Source organism: Excalfactoria chinensis, chromosome Z, assembly GCF_039878825.1.
Source record: "Excalfactoria chinensis isolate bCotChi1 chromosome Z, bCotChi1.hap2, whole genome shotgun sequence".
Taxonomy (NCBI): domain Eukaryota; kingdom Metazoa; phylum Chordata; class Aves; order Galliformes; family Phasianidae; genus Excalfactoria; species Excalfactoria chinensis.
This window is the reverse complement of record NC_092857.1, coordinates 21,132,829-21,154,910: the sequence shown is the minus strand read 5'-3', so window position 1 is coordinate 21,154,910 and position 22,082 is coordinate 21,132,829. Positions and strand designations below refer to the sequence as shown.

The window sequence follows — 22,082 nt, the reverse complement described above, 5'->3', positions numbered from 1 at the left end:
GTATAGTTTCCCAAACTGGGTCTCCCTCTATTTCTAATTGCAATCTTGAGGCTGTGAAGAAAACACTATTTATATGCACCCAGGCAATTTGTCCTGGAAGGCTGGAATGTGTGGGGGAAAAAACCCAAACACCAACTTCACGGTCATTCTAAGCATCATACTGTTTTCAGTACTGTGGGTGTATCCTTTGAAATTCTTAAGGCACGTTGTCTGAGAGAGCACATGCAAACTAAGTTGTTACACTGGTATATGTACCGAAACAAAAAGCTTTCTGTCTTAGTGTGATAGTTTTTTCCAGCACACGTTATGAGGGCAGTCAGTCATGTACATTTAAGCTCCAGGTGAGGAGGCTGAGTTTGCTACCTTCCTCCCAAGGGTGAGTGTCAGTAAAGGACAGCATGCGACTCAACATAAATGGAACACCAAGGGTCTGCAAAATTGGCACGCAGATGGTTTAGACTTCTACCTCAAAACAATGAGACAGCAAACCAGAGAGAGGAACCATCTTGGTATTTTGATGCTGCATTTTATTAAAGAAATATTAAAACTTCTGTTCTATTAATAAAAATATTACAATAGCATTTAACATATTAATATATTCTAGGAATAACCTTCGAGTGACTATTACAGCGTTTCTCAAGGCTGGGACTCAGGTCATTTGAGCTGTCATTTTCATCCACCATCCAGAGCAATCAAAAAATCAATTTTTTTGGTAATCCTGAAAAGTGTAAATCACATTGTTACCACAGTAAAGGTGCTGACAGCCCTCCTCAAGGCTTTTGCACTCGTTTAATACTACTGTTCAGATCCATCTACCCAGAGATAGTTAACGCTGTTTGCTGCAGCAGTTGTACATAACCATTTTCAGTAAACCCACAGGAGAGCGCTAGAATCCAGGCTGAGCTGCATCAATAGGTATATTCCAAATAAGACCCAAATTCCATAGTTATTAATTGCATTTGGGATACACTTGAGTATTTCTCTTTCATGGAAAAGTTAGCCAGTTAAAGCTACATTTGAGCCTAAGAAAAGCATTCTGTTCTCATACAGCCCTGCCCTATCACCTGTACACTCAATGATCTTTCTCGCATGCTGTCATACCCAGCAGAACTGTCTGCAAGAGGTAACAGCCCTTTTAAGTCTATGACTCATTCTTCATGTTTCTGTTAGCATCAACTGCAGAAATGAGGGCAGCAGCACTTCTCTGATACTAACATACCTCTTGCACTCTAATTTATTCATGTACTGCTTATTTATAATCCTCATAGAATAAACCACTGCTGCCTTCTGGAATGGATACCAAGTTTCCTATAGGAGGATCCAACAATTTTTACACGTCCTTTAAGCAAGTGTCCTCTAAAATAAATGAACAACGAATAATTCCCACAAACCTTAAGCAAACACCCAAATTACAGATGCGTCTAACTTTAGATATTAATAGGCTGATTTATATTTTTTCAAGCCAGTGCAGAACAGCACAGGAAACCAGCCATGTACTGCTGATTTTCCCTTGGCAATGTAGACATTTATATTTTTTTAATTTGAAAAGTACAGCTGCTGCACATTTAAGTTTGGTGAGTGCTCCCCAAGCCTACAGTGTCTTTTCCTTGTGAAAAAGCAGCAGTTCACAGGGATGGCCTAAGTACACTCTTGCAGACAGCCTCTGATGATAAAACTTATAAAAGGGTATCCACCGCTTCCCAATTTAGGCTACTCAGTTTCTGGAGTGCTACCTCTACAGGGCTGAGAAAGGTACTGTGCAAGACACAAGCATGGAAAAGCCTAAGAATTTCAAGGAATTACTTTGAAACGACTTTTGCACATTTCCACCCTCAACAGCAATAAGAAGATACTGCGCTTCTAATTGTATTTATAAAAAAGGCTACAGAGCTGTTCTTCCAATATTCGCTTTAACTTCATCTCGACTTTAGTTGATTGTGCCACATAAGGATGTCACATGAAATCCAGGATAGTAGATCTGCAAGCTCTAACACTGGCTCTTCTCTTTTGCTGTGTTGTTTGGGACTGTAAGATCTACCCTTTTGATACATCCCTTTTCTGTCAGCAACAGAACCTAATTCTCCGATATGCTTCAGCAGGCACTTGAAGCAAATGAAACTACTTTTCAGACTTTTGTGAAGATGTTACAGCAATTAATGTTGTGGTTCTGACATGGCTCTGGAAACTGTGCTTATTGACAAATGCAAGATTTCAAACAGCTAAATGGCAAAACTCAAAAACATTTATTCATCTTTCCTGTTCTTTGGCTAATTGGTACATTCTAGGGACATGGACCTCAGAACGCTAATTGCAGACACTCACATGGTGTTGCAAGAGATAAAGAGCTTCAACTAATGACTTTAATTAATTACTCATGGTACTTGACAAGTTTCCACATGGCAGCTGACCCATGGTACTGAGGTCAGCAAAGAGCATGCAAATAGTTAACAGATTAAAGATTCTAATTTCAAAGAAAAAATTAAGCCAACGAACTAATGCATTTTACTTGTAATTTGACAGAGTCTAAAACACAATGGGTCTGAGTGCTTAAACAGTAAGATGAACTTTAATAATTTAGTTGTCCATCTGAGCTCACGAGGAAATGCATTTTCATGGAAGCATCTCCGTTCCAGCAAGATATCACACTCTTGTATTGAAACAGCCTCATCCTGGTAAAAACAAAACTGGTATTAACCTACTATCTAACCATTAACCTAACCTAATTGCTATTATCTAGCAAATTCCTGCTGCCAAGATGACAAACTCCAAGCTTTAGAACTGTTTGTCTCTCTGCTAGAAGGGCTGACCAGTTTATTGTCAGATGTCAGCTGTTGAGCCCACAAAGCTTTTCTGGCTATGAAGGTATGAAGCATGTGCTACTGTTTGAGGAAAACTGGAGGTTTCATACAGAAATGCACGTTAGGGGATAGACTTGCTTCTTAAAAGGATCACTGTAGTGTATGGAGATCCTCCTTACCCAGCATGGTCATAACAGCTTGCTTAGTCCAAGGGAGATAGCAGCAATCTCTCTAAATCTGATTTGCATTCTCTAATCTATCACCTAAAAGAAATACCATATTTCTTTCTTATTTCTCCCCCCCCGTTTTTGGTTTTTTTTTTAATGTTATATGAAGTTGATTAACTCACTAAGAATCTTCTTGTTTGCTTGAGAAACAAGAAGTCTGATAGCCTCTAATTTAGTAGATGATACCACACCTCATTAGATTAACGGTATTAAGACATTTCTTCTAATTAACAGATCACTAAGCATAATAAAAGAGCCTTTCTGGTACCAGTTCTGTTAGATCATAGAATTAACCATCCTCACCACCTTCAAGTGTTTATCCTAACACATAAATCCTAAAGGACTCCAGATGGTCCTGGTGCCCAGGGATATTATCCATTCAGAGAGTTTTTACATTCTGAAATACTCAAAGTACAGTTTTCCCTCTGAGTTCCCATTTTAAAACAGGTGAAACATTAATAAATTACCTTGGTCCATTCCCTCTGCTCGTTTCCTTTTTAAATTCAAAAGTGCATGTTGCTGCTCCTTTACAGCTTCCACAGCACAGTTGGGTCTGGGTAGCAGATTTCCTGGAGTGGGTGCTGGATGATTACTGAAATACTTCTGTTTCAATGCCTTCATAATCACAGCAAAAAAGAAAAAAAAAAAAAAAGAAAAAAAAGAGTAATTAGTGTAAGCATCAGAACTGAAATCAATTTTACTCAAGTAAAATGGAAACTGAAATACAGATCAAGATGATGGCTTAAATCACGAGATGCCCATTTTAAAAGAGAACCAGAAAAGTTTAAATTAAATGGAGACTGAATGAATTAAGGATGAAAACATTTTAAAAGCAGGGAATAAAACATTCTATGTTATGATTTATGTTGCAAGTATGTAACTGAATTTTGAATACTGAATATGACAGTCCGGCTTACACGCTATTTAGTTGTCTACCTTGGCTACACAGTTGGGAATGGGGATTATCAGAGAGCATTATTTCAAAGTTCTCTGTATAAAACGTGGGAGCTATGTTTACAGTATACAGTTTACAGACAGAACTATATGATATTTCATTTCAAACCTGGCTTCTTAGCTTCAGAACACATTTATGTGATATTTAATAGTACATTAATGAACACTAGTGCCCCCGGTGGTGCACGGTGTTAGAACCGCTGCTTGCAACACTGGAGGCCCGGGTTCGAATCCCCCCTGTGGCACAAGTGGATAACTGCCGCTCTGCTACACTAGAGGGCTCGAATCCCGGGTGTTGGACTCGATGATCTCTAAGGTCCCTTCCAACTCGCACGATACCATGATGATACTATGATACTAGGGCACAAACAAGTGTACTATACCTGAGTGGCCGTAATTCTAGAACAAGGATCAAATGTAAATAATCCTTGTAGAAGACTAAGTAAATCATCACCAGCTGCACTGAAGATATGCTGAAGAGGCATTCCAGGGAAAGGCTTAAATGTGATGTAATCTGGAAGACTTGTCATCCCCTACAAAGACAAGAATGGGATATCTATTTTTCAAGATTGAAAGAGCTTAGCTTTTCACAGACAAAGAACTTCACATAGCTGTATCCACAGCAGAAGCTAACCATTCTTCAAGACACCCTGTTAATATCTGGTCACTGAGCGTAGGAATAACAGGTCACAGAAATTACTCTGTTGTAGATGCTATTATGTAATATGTAATTATGCTATTATATTATATGCTATGTAATATGTAATTATACTATTATGTAATATGTAGATTCTAAAAAAAGAATTGACACAGTATCCATTACCAAGTAATCTTTCATACTCTTGCTTGAGTAGTGAGTAGTACAACAGGAAACAAAATTAACAAAGGAAGCATGGAGGAACTTTACAGTGAGCGCAGACAAAGTAAAACTAGCAAATGGCAGAAGAGACGAGATTCACAGAGGAGCCAATGTGCATTTCCTCCTGGCAAGATACCGTCCTCTCAGAGTTTGTTGTCCACCATTAGCATTTTGAGCTACTTTTTGAGATGTATGTTCTATTTGTGGACTACAGGGAAGGAAGGCAAAACCAGTTAAACAAAAGATGAACGGCATTTTTTCTTCCCTTAGATACAAAAAACCCAACCTCTTGTGTTCAAATTTCATCATAAAACCAAACCAGTTACAGACAGTTACCTAAAAGGTTTAAAATACTTACTGACATTTAAATCAACATATTTCAGTAAATAGATTCATTAAATTTATTCAAGCTAAACATAACACTCTGTATGTGTGCAATCAGTTACAACTTTGACAGTAAGGGTTTCAATACTTGAAAAATAAGAGGTTTGGAAATAAATTTGGGAATGCATTATCTCTGTTGTGCTAATGAATTGCCTGTCTTCTTTTCTCACCTCCCAAGAACAAGGAAATACCACTGCAAAAAACCTTTGCACCTTTCCTTTAGAATCTTAGCATAACAGAAATGCGTGGGCTAGTACTGCCTTACAAAAATTTTTTTCACATGGCTATAGATCCATTTGGTGACCATGGAGCTGAGACAACATCCAAGCACCACTCATACAAAGGAGAACTGGCATACAGGAGGAGCAGTTGTACGATATGATAACCCCCGATCCCTCAGGGGTCGGTCTTGGGACTGGTGCTCTTCAACATTTTTATTAATGACGCAGACAATGGAATCTTCAGCAGGTTTGCAGACAACAGCAAGCTGAGTGGTGCAGTCGATACATTGGAGAGAAGGGAAGCCATACAGAGGGACCTGGAAAGGCTGCAGAAGTGGGCCCATGGATACCTAATGAGGTTCAGTAAGGCCAAGTGCAAGGTGCTGCACTTGGGTTGGGACAACCCCAGGTATTTATACAGACTCCTGAAAAAACTCCTTTAGAGCAGCCCCATGGAGAAGGACTTGGGGGTGCTGGTGGACAAGAAGCTGGACATGAGCCAGCAGTGTGAGCCTGCAGCCCAGAAGACCAACTGTGTTCCGGGGTGGCCAGCAGGGAGAGGGAGGTGATTGTCCCCCTCTACTCAGTGCTTGTGAGGCCCCATCTAGAATTCAGTGTCCAGGCCTGAGGCCCACAGTACAGGAAGGAAGTGGAGCTCTTGGAGTGGCTCCAGAGGAGCGTCACTAAGATAATCAGAGAGCTGAGGTACCTCTCCTATGACAGAAAGTTGAGGGAACTGGGATTGTTCAGCCTGGAGAAGAGAAGGCTCCGGGGAGACCTCATTGTGGTCTTCCAGTACTTGAAGTGAACATATAAACAGGAATGGCTGTTTACAAGGGCAGACAGTGATAGAACAAGGGGAAACGGTTTAAATTAAGACAGTGGAGATTTAGGTTAGACATTAGGAAGTTTTTGACCCAGAGGGTGGTGACACACTGGAACAGGTTAGCCAAGGAGGTTTTGGATGCCCCATGCCTGGAGGCATTCAAGGCTAGGCTGGATGTGGCTCTGACAGCCTGATCTGGTGGTTGGGAACCCTGCACATAGAAGGGGGTTGCAACTAGATGGTCCTTTTCAACCCAGGCCATTCTATGATTCTATGACTCCAGAGAGTGATTTCCCAACTCATTAACAAAAGAGGATACTCCAGTCATGCAGTCTGGAACTCTTCAAACTTGTCAGCTCATCTAAAATTCTTGTCAGCCTACCGCTGATGGTCACAGCTTTACAGGCCACTGGGTACTATGATACTATATTTGACCCAATGTTAATGACTGGGTTTACTGTCAACTCAATCTGTATAACTGCACTACTGATTTGCATTTGTTACTGTGGCCTGTTATTCTCAGATAAATTTGGTCTGGTGTCACTGTAACCAAGCTTCCAATTTGCCTCTGTCACCTCTGGTCTCAGAAGTGGAATATGGTACACAGCATTATGACCTGCCCTGGTCCTGTAGCGGTTGTCTTAACTGATTGCATGCAATTGTTTAACAGAGGGAATTGCCTGTTCCTTAGCAGCTTTGATTAGAAAAATTCAGAGTGACAACAACAATCTGTTAACTTTCTTAGAAATACTGTGCATAACTTGAATGCAAAGCCTAATCCGTCTCCCTAGCAAAAAGAATTAGCCAAAAGCCAGAGAATATGAAGCTGTAGTAGAGATCAGACTTTTAATACAGCCTGTGTTAAAAGCATGCATTCTAATATAGAGAAATTAGAGCCACCACATGGTTCTCTGGTGGCAGTATCTGCTGGGAAAATCTGAAGGCTACCAGAAAGGGAACTTGTGAAAAAGTAACACACAGACCTTTATATGTTGACCTTGATATGTTGAAAGTCAAGGCAATGCTAATATAGGAATCACAAGCATCTGTACATATTCTTCCACAAGCATGCACCTAACTGCTGTAATGAAGTGCTATCACAAGTGTACTTCTTAATCCGGATTGCAAATATGCTATGTGATACCAAGGAGATTTCAGAAGCAAATGCCCAGATGCTCATTTTGCAATCTGAAATCTGATCACAGATTCCAGCAAAAAGTACAGACTGTATTTTTGGGCATAAATAGCCTATACTGAAAAAGCAGTGCCCTGGCATGACTGACAACACCTAGCTACTCTGACTGAGCAGAGACAGGTAATCATACATGTTTTAGAAATACTGTTATTCTGTCTTTCACTGGATCCCAAAACAAAAACCTGGACAGCCCAACTTAAGGTCCTGTGAATTGCTCCCAATTTTGAAAGCAATTAAAGCCTCCCAGGTTAAAATATGAAGGTATCAAGCATCTCAAGAACATTAAGCAATCAATATCTATTTCATACCAACAGTCATAGGAAACTGTGGACCAAGAAAGGAAACTAAGATGTCTCTTAACTGCTGCTTGATGCAAACAATACTGTTGTAATGATTAGACATTTGCTGAGGTAGCAAAGAAATCTCAGTTGCTTATCCTCTTTCATTGTGAGAGAGGCAGCTGCATTTTAGATCTTACTCAAATATTCTGATGCATTCTTTAATTTAATTTCAAAAGCAAAATAGAGATGGCACCAAGTAAAACTGAAGTCAGAGTGTTAAACAGGAAGACTCACAGGCCACTGTTCTTCTGTTGGAGTACCCAGTGTTTCAAAAATCCTTGTCAGCTGGTCAAGATCAGAGTCTCCTGGCAAAAAAGGAACCTGGAAGAAGGAAACAACGTTACTGATTTAAATCAATTCTACACTTAATTCTAGAAAGTAACTTAGAGTGGCTCCTCATAATTGCATTATGCATTCAAAATGAAACATCTTTTAAACCAGGTGCCCACAACAAAGTACACTGAACATTTTATGCTCTATAGTGACATCCACATAGACTTTGAATGTTTCTTGTAACCCAGGCTTAGCATTACTAACTTGACAGAACAGAACTAAACATGACATTAAAACCTCTACAACACTAACATAGACTCTTCCTTTTATCAAGCTAGGTTGTTTTACACCTGAGCTGTACATTTACAGTCTGCTGCTCACAATGATCCTTCCAGAGCCTACAAAACTCAAGAGAGGTGACATTACATGACACTGCAATCATTAATGTGGATTGCAACAGGCTTACAAAAGTGAGAATCAAGAACAGAAGAATGAAAGAACAGCAAGATAAATGATACTGATTCATACCCATAAAGGATGAAACTGTCTAACAAATGTCAGATGTCAACAAAGCTAGGCAGAAAACAGAAAAAAAGGGACGTCTGTCCAGTTTGAGTTGTCATTCATGCAACAGGCACACAGTGAAAGAAAAAAAAGGGACTTTGTGAACCAAACTAAAGTTAGAGGCAAGTATTTTAATAATTAGGACAGAAAGAGCATAATGAACACCCTCGTAAGGCAGAGCACTCAACTTTGGTGCCCTGAAAGCCTACTGAATATCTCTGAAGAGCATTTGTAAAGCTCCCAGAAATTTCACTGTCCCTCCATCCAGTACACCCAGGAAGAAAAAAGAGACAGATACATTTAAAACTATCATAGTGATAAAACCTTGCCATAAACACTTTAAAAAAAAAAAAAAAAAAGTAATAGAATTAAATAATGTCCTTGCTTTCTAACTTTCTCATAATGTGCACAACTTCAACTTCAGAGGGTCTAATCCAGGCACATCCAACCTGCAGCCCACACATGACCTGGCCCAGCCCACCCTACAGCCATTCCCTGCCCTGTGCCATCATAGCAGTGGCTCTGCCCTCCTGAGTAGCCCAGCTCAGCCTCTGGCCTGCAACCACTGCCCACAGCAACCAAACAGCAGTGCACAAATGGCACTGCTAGGGGTGGAGTCAGGGCACGGTGCAATTAAGGCTCAAGTTAACTCAAATTAAGGCAAATATTTTATGTACTGAGATATACTGCTTAAAAACAGTTCTGTGAACAGCAAAAATACATGCAGCTGTGCTTTCCATTTTGGTAAAGAAATCTGAGAATAGGTTTCAAGGCTGCTGGAAAAATCACCAACTGTTTGGTATATCTGTAGTTCCATTTTCAATCAACATAAATATATTACCTGCAAATTTTCAAATGGATTCCTTAGAACTGTAATCAGATATTCAACTTGAATGAAAACGTGATTACATCTCTGTCGTACCTCAAGAAGCCCCAGTTTACCAGAGAGAATTATCTCCTCTCTTCACAATCACACCTCACTAACACACCGTTGCTTTTTGGCAGTACATACATATTTGTGAACAACTGTTTTCAAGGATGAAGCACAGAAAGAGTAAAATTTCATAACAATTTCTGACGAACACCTATGCAACTCACTAAGAATTGCAACCATTGCTATCAGACTAGGCTAATGCACAAAGGCAAAGTCAAATGTTTCACTAGGTCAATGTTGTTGATGCTCTTTTTAGGTTTTAATAAGGAATATTAAATAATAAGTTCTGTTACTCACATGCATTAACTATATATTTTATGACAGCTGCTCCAAAAGTAATGCCTTTTATTTTGTTATGTTGGCCCACAAAGTCAGAGGCAGATGGTGGTGGTATGGCAGTAGAGGCTGAACCTTTCCACCAGTATTTCATTACATGTCGCTGTGTGACAGACAGCAGCAGAGGGGCACTATGACAAAATGGCATCTGACACAAATGCAGATGAAGCAAGAGGTGCAACACATTCCACACTGAAAAATCCCTGTTCACTCAACATGGCCCAGGCAAGCCAAAAGGTTGGACACCTGTGGTCTAATCTATGTTTATGCATACACTACTGGCGCTTCTTAAGCAACCACTCTATATTTCCATTCTGAACTTACACTGGCACACCTGTACGTATGATAAATCAGAAAAGGCAAATGTTATATTCCCTGGTGTTTTCAGACAGACTAATTCCCTAATCTGATTCATAATACACCATACACTTAAAGTAAAGTGCATAAATCTGCTTATTTGGAAAGTTATACTGCAGGCTACTTCATACTTTCGCCCATGTTTCCCCCACCTTCACTTCCTACTTCCATGTCTTCAGAAGAGCTACATAACAGACTGCTTACTTCTATAAAGCCTATTTATGGATGATTAAACCTGTGCATTTTACATAGGAGTAACATTATATAATCTTGACCATCTACAGCTTCACTTCAGTCTGTGAACTGGTCACAGTTTACAACAACTACAGTAAATTTTCAGCTTATTACAAATAAATCCACAGTTGATATGGTAATTTTTCCCAATTATTGGGAAATAGTTTATGAAAAACAAGAGATGCCAGATTTTCTGGAAATATCATAAATGAAAACTGATGAATGGCTGCATGAAAGGGAAACACCAAGAGGACTGGAAGAGTAACTCTTTACTCACCTTCCCCAAGGCAGAGCTGTGACACTTTGTTGTACTTTTTTGCCTAGCTACTCTTTAAGATTTCCAATATTTGTAAAGGTTATGTGAAAAATTCCATTTCCTTACAGGTAGCAAACTTTTGGAAGGTGTTCCTTCCCTGCTCCCTTTCATTACCTCCAAGGAAGTAGCTTAACGTTTTATTGGTGACGGTACTGCAGGGCAGAAGAAACTCACATCTAAGATGCACTGAAGAACAAATAAAAATGCTTACATTTGGAGACTTACCCTGAGAAGCAACTCAGCTAGAATACAACCAACAGCCCACATATCAACACCGACTCCATACATTCTAGCTCCAAACAGTAGTTCTGGGGATCGGTACCACCTGAACAGAAAAACTGTTTTAGGAAAGCATCCTGGTTTCACTTGATGCCAAGTGCTGCATGCTGCAGCAGTGCAATAATTACAAAAAGAATTCTGCTCTTGCCTGTGTATTTTTCAAACATTAGAGAGCCACAGATTTATTTATTTAAGTTTTTAAAGCACTGCATTGCACATCACGGGGCTATGCATAACCACAGTTCTATTACAGTTCAAGCAGAGTTAATTGGCAAACAGGGCTGCAGATACACAAAGGAAAAAGCACATAAAGGGAGGCTTGCATGTTACAAAACATTGCTTTCTTTAAATTTATCTTTAATAAATGTTACTTTAAGACAGAATTCCTTCCAGCTTTCAAAAACATTACTAGCAACAGACTTATAGATTAATTTTGTGCAAAATACATCCCGGCAGCAATTATTTGAATCTGTGGGCAAGATATACACTGCATTTGAAATGCATTAAAAAAATGCATTTTTAACTGCATTAAAAAGCACTTTATTATGCTTTCTGTTATGAAACTTTTTGCCACTATAATCATAGCACTTGGGCTAGAAACCAAACTTTAAACATATTGTTTTAACATGGTGTATTTCACAAGATAGCACGTAATAGTTACCATCAATCTAAGAAATGTCTTACCTTGTTACTACTTGGTGTGTGTAAACTCTATTTGGGCTTCCAAAAGACTTTGCCAAGCCAAAGTCAGCTAATTTCAAAACACCATTTTCATCTAACAACAAATTATTTGGTTTAAGATCCTGTCAGTGCAGAAAGCAAAAAAGGAATCCTGTCATAGTTAATAAAAACAGACATACAGAGAACGTTTCAGCAACAGTACAGTAGCAGTATTCTAAAACCTACTCTTACTTTGATTTATTATGCTGTGATGAAGAAAACAAACAAGACATAATCTCCACATAAATGAAAATAAAAAATAATCAGACATCTCAATTTGAATACTATGCTATTTAATTTCCAGAGCTCAAAAACATGGACTCATGGTAGGTGTTTGCTTCGCTGCAGGAACATTAGTTCTGTCTTACTGCACTGCTGAAAAAAAGAATAATATAATCCCTAATTTTAATGACAGCTGGAGATGTCATGGGACTGGTATAGTTCAATACAGCAACAGTGTTGTGGGTTGGCCACAGCCAGCAGGCACGTAACCATTGCTTGCACTGCCAACTCCTCACACACAAGTGAGACAGAAGTAGCAAGAAAATAAATGGACTGATATAAAATTGATATAAAGGTGGTTTAACAGGTGAAAAGGAGGAAAACAAAAAACCAAATAAAACCCAAAAAACAAGGGACTCAAAGGAATTCACTTATCACCCCCCACAAGCAGAGACTGATGCCTAAACAGCCTCTCAGCAGCAGCCACCTTGGAAGACTAAAGATTTACTTATATCCCAGCATTGTTATTTATCATTATTATTATTTTACACTGTTGTACCGCTGGCAGCATTTTTTGGGGCCACTTGGGTCAGCTGTCCCAAGTGCTGCATCCCTTTCCAATTTCTGGCCCACTCCAAGCAGATTTGCTGGGTTAGAGGCAGAGCGGAAAAAGGCTTGACAATGTGCAAGCAGTGTTCAACGGATAGAAAAACGCCATTGTTTTAAACTACAAATTCAAAACAGAGCATCATGAAAACTCCTGTGTAGAAAGCTAACTTCATCTAAGCCAGACTAGATCACAATTCTAACCAAAAGTCTCACTTGAGACACTTCAGCAAGGGCTGCTTGTGGGAATACAAGAAAAGCTGTTCAGAGCAGCAGCTGTGGAGCAAGATAAACAGCATGAGAACCAAGGACACCTCTAGAAGGAGAAGGGACTCACAGCTCTGACTGGATATGTGCTCACAGGGACAGTTGAAAAGTGCTTTGTAGAATGCCTTGTTGACATGTAAAGGTGGTTGGGAAAGTTGTAAGGTCGGATGGGAAAGTTAGAAAACAAAAACTTGTGGAGGTGTATATGGGATGTGACAACTTGTAATAAACAATTTGGATCGTTCACATCTGAGTCTGTGCCTAAAACACTGCAGCTGCTCAGAAAGTAACACCTTCTGTTTTGTATGTTAGCCCAGTGTCAGATGCAAATGTTGGTGGCATGGCAGGAGAGGTTGAACCAACCCACCAACATCTCATTATGTTCTGTTGCAACGTGACACAGATGGCAGCAGAGAGACGGTCTGACAAAACAGCATCTGACATGGAAGTGCAAATGAAGCAAAGCTGTGGAACTGAATCCTTCCATGTGGAAAGAAAATGAATATTCTCACTGATATTTGCTGAATGTTTACGGATACCAAACAGTGGATGTGAACACAGTGAAGAGATGGGTGGTGTGTTTCACCAGTAAAGACAGTGGGTGCTGGTGCAGGTTTTTATGAATGTGGTATGCAGGCTCTTGTTCCTTGCTGATGAAAATGTTGCTGACTATGTTGAAAAACACCGTTTTGTAGCTGAGAGTTTGTTCTGCCTTATAGAGCTATTGTGCTTTTTGTACTGTAGTTTCCATAAGAATTAATAGAAAGCACTATTTATGGAATGATTTACACATACTGGCATCTATTGTGTAGATGCTTATAATTCTTAACATTTCCAGTGTTGCAATTACCACTATTGCAACCCTATGCATTCCAAACCAATGAAAGCTAGTTTTCAGACTAATTCAATAAAAAGTGATATTTGCTATAGGAATAAAGGCATTTAGAGCATGCTTACCCTGTGTAGAATCCACTGTTGATGTAAATACTCTAATCCCTGGAGTGTCATCAGCATATACGCTTTGATGTGAGACTGTGTTAACACAATACTAGTATCCTTTATAATAACCTGCAAGTGTTAGATTGGTATGGGTAGACTGAAAAGCACAAAAGCTTATAATGCAAAATTATTCAACTCAAAAGTTAGCTTATACTTTAGGATAAAGCTGGAATTTGTAGCTACACGTACTCTACTCTTCACACCCTTTCTCCAAAAGGAAAAAAAAATAAAACAACCCACAACAAAAACCCAACAAACCCATAAACAATAACAAAAAAAACCCCAAAACAAAAAAACCCCACAGGTCTATAGATCTAGAGATCAGAACTGGAGTAAGAAGCCCTGATGGTCTATTGTGAATTTGGCATAAGCAGCACATTTAAAAAATTGGCAAGAAATACAATTTTATCTAAATACAATTTTATCTAAAACTATATAAAGAATTTCCAATATGCAGCATATGTCTAATCACAGCAGGATTTAGTCCCTAATGAAGGCTTCTGAATGATACCACAACATGAATAACTGCTCTGCATCATGTTACTGAGTATTTAATTCCTCACTATAGAGCATACTTTCTTGATTTCTAAATCTCAGAATCACAGGGGTTGGAAGGGACCTCCAGAGACCACCGAGTCCAACCCCCCTGCCAAAGCAGGTTCCCTAAACCAGGTCGCACAGGTCTTGAATATCTCCAGAGAAGGAGACTCCACCACCTCCCTGGGCAGCCTGTTCCAGTGCTCAGTCACCCTCACTGTAAAGAAGTTCTTGTGCACATTCGTGCGGAACTTCCTATGCATGCTCCAGTTTCTGTCTGTTTCCCCTTATCCTGTCTCCACACACTGATGAAATACTACATAGTTCCTAAGTAAACAGTGAATGAATCCTCTAGAAGGTGTATTCATTGCTTCTATAAGCAAAACAAACAAACAAACAAAAACACCAAAACTTCAGTCTTATACTCCTCTGGGTTTCAGAAAACTCGTCAATGCTTTCCTTTAATATTTTAAATGTGAACTCCAATGTCTTTGGCATATGTATAATGGGTTAATTTCTTCCAGAGTATGGACAACATGTGCATATACAGATTTGACATGACAGTCACCCAAAATGTCTTCTCATCCAAAATGAAGAATCTGCACTAAAGTATTCAATAAAAAGATACTAGCAAATAACAAGCTAATGAAATGTCTGTAAGATTCAGGACTGCAAGCACACGCCACTGTCAAATTTAAAAGAAGGGTTCAGGAGTATGTGACTTCTAGTCAGATCATTACTTGGCATACTTGAATAATATCACACTTACTTGAGCATGTTTTATGTTACTGTGCTTAGCAATTGCATTCTGAGATCCTGGCTTATGATCAGTGGTTCTATGCTCTGACTGAAGCCCTAGAAAACTAATATAGTAAACATAATCCGTTTCTTGATAACGGTGCTGACAGAAAGTACTTTAAAGGCATTTTCAGTTGAAAATACTGTCTCACAATTCCAACTCTTTTAGAGGTATGATCTTAAATTACATAATGAAAGAATGAGACAACTTTCTAAAAAAGAAATAAAAAAAAACCAAAACACCACAGTAACAGTAAGGCTATGAAAATATATTTTTCAAAATGCATTTTCAAAGTGTATTTGAAGATACTGAAATAGGAAGTTATCTTAATCTGACTTACCTCAAGGTCTGTTTCCATGAAATCAAATACCAAGCTAATATTAGATTTGTGTCCAAATGCATCTAGAAGCTGTAAAACAAAATATGCTATGATGAACTATACTCTCACAATTCCCGTCTTCCAAAATTCCATTCTACTTTAGTTTGCACGTGCATTTTCAATTTACTGGCAGAGACAGACAGGCACAGGGCTACCTACTGCCTAGACGTCATCATCAAGAGGAAAGTATGGGACTGATTTCACAGTTCTGTCTTGACTCCAATTTTCTTTAATGTAACCCCTATGCAATAGTATTGTTGCAGTTCTCCAATCTGCAACACAAAAATTACTCAATATAGCTTCTTAACTCAATAGCCAAGAAGTCTGCATTACCTGGTAATATTTTATACAACTACCTCTCCATCCTAGAATTAAAAATCTCAAGTTCATGGAATCTCACAATTGAGGTGGTGCAATGAAAAGGGACATACACAGCTAGATCTAGTTTCTAAGAGCCCCATTCATCCTAATTTTGAATGTTTCAGGGGATGGGACATCTCTAGGCAACCTGTGCCAGTGCCTTACTACCCTCACTGCACAAATTTTTTTCCTTATGTCCAATCTAAATCTCCCCTTTTATTCTGAAACCACTTCCTTCAGTTCTACCACAACAGACCCAGGAGTCTGCCTCCTTCCTTCTTACAGCCCCTCTCTAGATACTGAAAGACCCCTATCAGGTGTCCCCTGAGCCTTCTCCAGGATGAACAGCCCCAGCACTTTCAGCCTGTCCTCATAGCAGAGAAGTTCAACCTCTTGGATCTTTTTTTTGGCCCTCCTTTGAGCAGGTCCATGTCTCTCTAGTACTCCACATCTGAATGCAGTAATCAAGGAAAGCAGAGCCCAGACTAGAGGGGCAGGATCACCTCCCTCACCCTGCTGGCCACACTTCTTTGATGCGGCCCAGGACAGAGTTGGCTTTCTGGGCTGTGAGGGCACATTGCTGGCTCATGTCCAGCTTCCCATCCACCAGCACTTCTAAGTTCACGCTAATTTTGATTTTGATGGATATTCCAAAGCACACCTTGTCCCTTTACCCTCTACCCAAGCTTAACTGCTATACAGAACTTCTGCCCTCCTGCATTAATGAATGATTGCGAATTTGCCAAATTCCTTTTCATACTGGTGATATATCTGCTTCTGCAGTGTCTGTGGAAGTAAACTTGAAAGAGTCAGTATGTTTTGCGTGAACAAGCATAGATTTCCTTCTACAGGGAAGCTGAGGTCTCCCAAGAGAACAAGTGCTAGCAATCATGCGTCTTTGGCAAGCTGCTCATAGAATGCCTCATCCATCACTTCATCCTGAGTAGGCAGTCTATAACAGACCCCCACCAAGATGCCACCCCTACAGGCCTCCCCATTGCCAAGGTAAACTGTTGACACCCCAATCCTTACCCACAGACGCTCAACTTTATCATTCCCAACCCCAAGCTCTTCAACTTCAAAACAGTCTTTAATTTAAAGGGCCACACCACCACCCTTCCTTCCTCATCTATCCCTTCTGAAGAGCTTGTAGCCATGCGTCACAGCACTTCAGTCATGGGAGTAGTCCCACCGGGTTTTGCTAATAGCATCTAGGTCATAGCTTGCCTGATGCTTCCAGCTCCTGCTTGTTGCCCATGCTGCATGCATTGGTGTAGACACACTTCGGCCAAGCCATCTGCCTCATCCCCAGCTCAAGCACTGCTCCCCTGTGCTCATCTGTTGTGAGCCTCATTTTGTCCCCCTCCCCCATTGTAGCTATCTTAAAGTTCTTTCAATAAGCCCTGCTAGCTCCTGTGCTAGGATTTGTTGCCCCCTTTAAGAGAGGAGGGTTCCATTCATGGACAACAGACCAGGGGCTGAGCAAACTGCCCCATGCTCAAAGAACCCAAAGTTTCTGGCTTGACACCACCCACTGAGACAATTATTCCCTGTTTGTGCTTTCCAAGCCTGCTCCATGACCCTCACTGCCCCTGAAGGTATAGAACAAAAAACAAAACAAAAGCAACAACAACAACACAAAACAAATCAAACACCCTTAAACCCCTCCTGAAATCTCTTTTCATAGCTTGTAGGCTTCTCTGAGCAATTTCATCACTGCCCACCTGAACTATGAGTAGTGGAAAATAATCAGTGGACCTAACCAGCTTTGGGAGTTTCCTTGTTATATCCCTGACTCGGGCCCCAGGAATTCAGCACGCTTCCTGATGGTTTGGGTCCGTTCTGCATATGGGGTCCTCCATTCCTCTGAGAAGGGAGTCACCTACCACGACCATTTTTCTTTCTTTCCTGACAGAAGAAGTCTCAAGGCATGGGGCTGACTGCCTTGCCTTAGGCTCCCTCCTAGGCAGATCCTTCATCACCTCCCCACTCACCCTCCCATTCAATTTCCAGTATCTCAAACCTTCCACTTAGAGGGAGTTGGGGAAGTGGCAGGCAGGGGGGCTCCTGTGATGCCAAATCAAGACTCTCTTCCAGTCCTACTCAGTAAGGTCTGTACAACTGTAACACGGCAGGGGGTCAACCACTCTTCTGGGGGTAACTCCTCTGGTACACCAGCTAGTCACTCCACCAGTGGATCTTCTGCTCACACTCCCTGATGGTCCTCAGTCTCCACACCTCTTCCTTGAGCTCCACCACCAGGCTGAGCAGCTCATCCACCTGCTCACACCTCACACAGGTGGAATCCCTGCCACTCTACCTGGGCAGCAGCAGGCTCAGGCACTCCCTGCAGCCAGAGACCTGAACAGCTACATTTCTGGGCAGGCCCTCTGTCTGGGTTGCCAAAGTCCTTTTGGAATAAACCCACTTTCTGATAGAGAACATGGGCCTGCAGTCCCAGAGACTTTCCAAGAGGAAAGCTAGTCTCCTGAGCGCAGACAGACAATATTTACATTCTTCACCACACAACTGTATGGGCAGTGTGGGCTGCACTCACTCACTGAACCTCCCCATTCTCAGTGGGCAGCAACAACGATTAGTCACCTGGTAGATCCCCCGAGGCTACTTTAAGCTTATTATCAGGTGCAAACAATAAGGACTAGTGTTTAAACTGTGCCGCTAATGTGCCAGCTACACCCTTGCTGAATTAGGAGCCCATCCACATGCTGGCAGTTCCCCAGCACAAGCGCAGCCTTTTTTACTTCAGATCCCTTGTTCCAGATCCCTTTCCCAGTGCAGTTTTACCTGCTCTGAAGCTAGTCTCTGCAGCAAAAAATTCATTTTACTTACACCGATAATATTCGGGTGGCTTAGTTCCTGTAACAACTTTATCTCTCTGAGAGCTGTTCTGTTGATTCCTATATTGAAAAAATTAAACAGAATAAAATTAAAAATTTCAAATGAAACTCCAGCAAAAAAACCTCTTATTCTGTTGTTCGTTGATTACTTAATATTACAATCCTTTTTCTCAGCACTCATGTATTTGTTAAAGCCAAGCAGACTGTCACAGATACATATTTTGCTGCAGGCAAGATATGCATAATAACTAGAATATATAGATTATAAAGCAAAATATACATCCCTTTGGCTAAAATGATCTGTTCTACAAGCCTAGAAAAGTAGTTTCCAGGTTATAGCAAGCTTAGATTTTGTCTTAAAATTACATCCTGGAAATTTCAGTTCTATAATGCATCATTTCCAGAGGGAGGCACAGTGAACTTGACTTTTGGAAAGAAGCTATTTCAGATAGAAGAGTAAGAAAAATCATTTTCTACATAGTTATATTATGACACAAAAAGTAGCGGCCAGATGTTGCTCACCCTGACACAAATCCTCTAACAGACAGATTTCATAAAGAAAAGCCTGGGGCAGGAACTTCAATGGCCATCCACACTGCATCCCATTAAACCCTGCACACCAGTAACAACTCCTCTCTCAAAAAAAGGCTGGTATGCATGGCTCATACAACTTACTGGCAAGAAAACACTACTGCATTATGTTGTGCAAGAAGTTTTGACTACATGTGAGCTGAAAAACAGTGTTATTCCCGCGGTGTTTTCATTCAACAGAGAAGATTCCAGCAAATATTTGGGTGCAAAGATTTTGATGGATTAGTCTACACTGCCTATTTTAATTCCTTCTTTAGAAAAAAAAAAAGAGACATCTGCTTTCACTTGGGCATATTTTTTATATTCAGAAAAAAAGTATGCAACCCGATGAGCACAAGGAAACCAGACATGATTGCTGCTTTCTTAAAGCATGGCTGCAGGCCATAAATGATGACTGTCCTTAAAGGACATTAGTCTGGCGAAGGCCAGGTGAATCACAGCTCTGTGATACCTGGTGAGGTATCTCCAAAGGATGGCAGATACACACATGCTACCACATTCTATTGCGCCAGATAGGCAGAAAGCAAAGACCAAGATTATTGGGTTTTGTTTGCAACATTGATGCCTGAATGCACGTGGCTGGTCAGAGCATCTGATCAAAAGACACTACTGCATGAAAATAATTTCTCAAAAACAAAACAAGCACATTTACACAAAGAAAAGATTTTTAGTACCTTGTTTTTACTTATTTTTGTCCCAGCATCAATCACATGAAAACAAAGACAAGCACTCTCACCTCCCTTGAGCAATTAACACACAGAGACACATCTAAGCATCACAAATATCATTATTCCATGCTATACTTGTGTTCAGGTTCCACCTAAACAGTCATATATGCACAGTTAGACATACAGCATGATATGTTATTTTTTCTGTCCCTCTAGGTTGGGAAGGAATCAATCGCCCAATCAGCAGAAACAAAATAAACAAAGACAGCTTAGACAGCATGAACTTGTTTTAATACTTACCATCTTTAGCTTCTGATCGATGTCCCAGTTTAATCTGAAAATAAGCACATATAAGGTCAGGTCACAGGCCCCAACAGTTTAGTCGTTTAATTAAAAAAAAGTAAAAGATTAAAATGAGTTCATTAAAATACATTAACAATACTGAATATCTTACAAGGGCTGCTCTGAAAGTAATGCCTCCTATGTAAGTAGTCTACAATGTCAGAAGTGGATGCTAGCAAGGCAGTAAGAGGCAGAACCTTCCCATTAAATGTTGTTGCCATCTGACAAGAGGGCAGCAGGGGGGTACTCAGAGAAAATGACATCTGACATGGAAGCGCAGAGGAAGGAAAGGTGTGTTGCTGAATTTCTCCATGCAGAAGAATGGCACCTAATGACATTCATAGAAACTTGCTGAACATTTATGGGAATTAAACAGTAAGTGTGAGCACAGTGAGGTAGCGGGTGATGAATTTCAGCACAGGTGACAGCAACAGCAAGTCACCTCCACTCGTACAGATTTATGGCAGTGCAGCATGCAGGCTTTAGCTCATTGCTAGTGAAAATGTCTATTTAACGGTGGCGTCTCTGCTGAAAAATAGTTCTTGGTAGCTTAGAGCTTGCTCTATCTGCTACAGTTTCCACAGAAGTAAAATGGAGGCACTGTTTTCAGTCCAGCACAATTCCACCTCACCCAATGCGGCACAGGCAAACATTAAGGCTGGGCACCCATGGACTACATGATCTTTGTTTTCTTTTCCAACATAACAATTCTATGAACCCTTACACTCTACCCACGACAGCTGTTCACAGAAGCACCGTGCAAGACAAGGCTCCCAGTGACACCACAGCGGGGTGTTCCAACACTCACCTTTTTGATAGCAACGATCTGTCCCGTGTTCTTGTCCTTTGCCTTATACACAGTAGCGAACTAAAGAGAGAGAGAAAGACACGCGTGACCACGGCGGCAGGGCAGCCCACAGCCCCGGCCTGCTCCACAGTCACTACGGTGGGTGGGCATGCGAGCGGCCCGGCCAGCCACGCGCCCTCCCGCACCCCGGCCGCCCCTCAGAGGGCCCCGGCGGCCACACCGCACGCACCAGCCGCTCACCTGTCCCTCCCCTAAGAAGTCCAGCTTCTCGTAGCGCTTAGCACGAGCCCGCACATCTATGGTCGCCATAAGGAAAAGGCAACGCGGCCCCAAGGCCGCAGGACAAGACACAGCGGAAGAGCAGCCACTGCTCTTTACCAGCGCCCGCCTCCCGACCCGCCTACCTGCACAGCCGCCGCGAGCCGTGACATCACCGGCGCGGCCGCCCCTTCCGCCTCGCGCTGCGCATCCTTATGGCGTCAGATCGGAGGCGGGCACTGCGCCGGCTGCGGGCCGTGGTGGGACGAATAGCCCGGGTGGAGTACCGCGGTTGAGGGTTAGGTGGTTTTTAGAAGAGGTAGACAAGGAAGGAGGAGCAGGGGAGTTGCTCTCTGTGTTAAGAAGTGGGTAGACTGTGGAGAGCTGCCTTCGAAAAACAGCCGTGGTCAGGTGGAGAGCTTGTGGGCCGCAGCAGGAACCGGTCCACTGAAGGACGTCTGGTGGTCTGGGTCTACTACAGGCTGCCTGATCAAATGGAGCCTGTGCACGAGGCCTTCTTGCTACAAAAGGCTCACAAAAGGTGCTCAGGGCTGTAGTAACCATGTCCTG

The 22,082-nt window shown here is 41.3% G+C and overlaps 1 protein-coding gene across 4 annotated transcripts; it reads right to left on the bottom strand.

Annotated features, from left to right (window-relative positions):
- Positions 1–508: 508 nt before the first annotated feature.
- Positions 509–21,721, bottom strand: CDK7 (cyclin dependent kinase 7). 4 transcript variants are annotated; one of them, XM_072359123.1, is made up of 12 exons: positions 21,659–21,721; positions 21,255–21,314; positions 20,405–20,438; positions 18,838–18,905; positions 15,589–15,657; positions 13,871–13,981; positions 11,783–11,901; positions 11,045–11,144; positions 8,040–8,126; positions 4,363–4,512; positions 3,493–3,640; positions 509–2,669 (listed from the first exon to the last, which is right to left on the bottom strand). In XM_072359123.1, exons 1-12 carry the CDS (start codon positions 21,683–21,685, stop codon positions 2,665–2,667), a joined length of 978 nt encoding a protein of 325 aa, XP_072215224.1. In that variant the 5' UTR covers positions 21,686–21,721; the 3' UTR covers positions 509–2,664. The 4 variants fall into 4 exon arrangements, with proteins under 4 accessions (XP_072215224.1, XP_072215223.1, XP_072215222.1 ...); XM_072359122.1 differs by having other exon boundaries at positions 509–718; positions 21,659–21,688; XM_072359121.1 differs by having other exon boundaries at positions 21,495–21,662.
- Between the last annotated feature and the right edge of the window lie 361 nt (positions 21,722–22,082).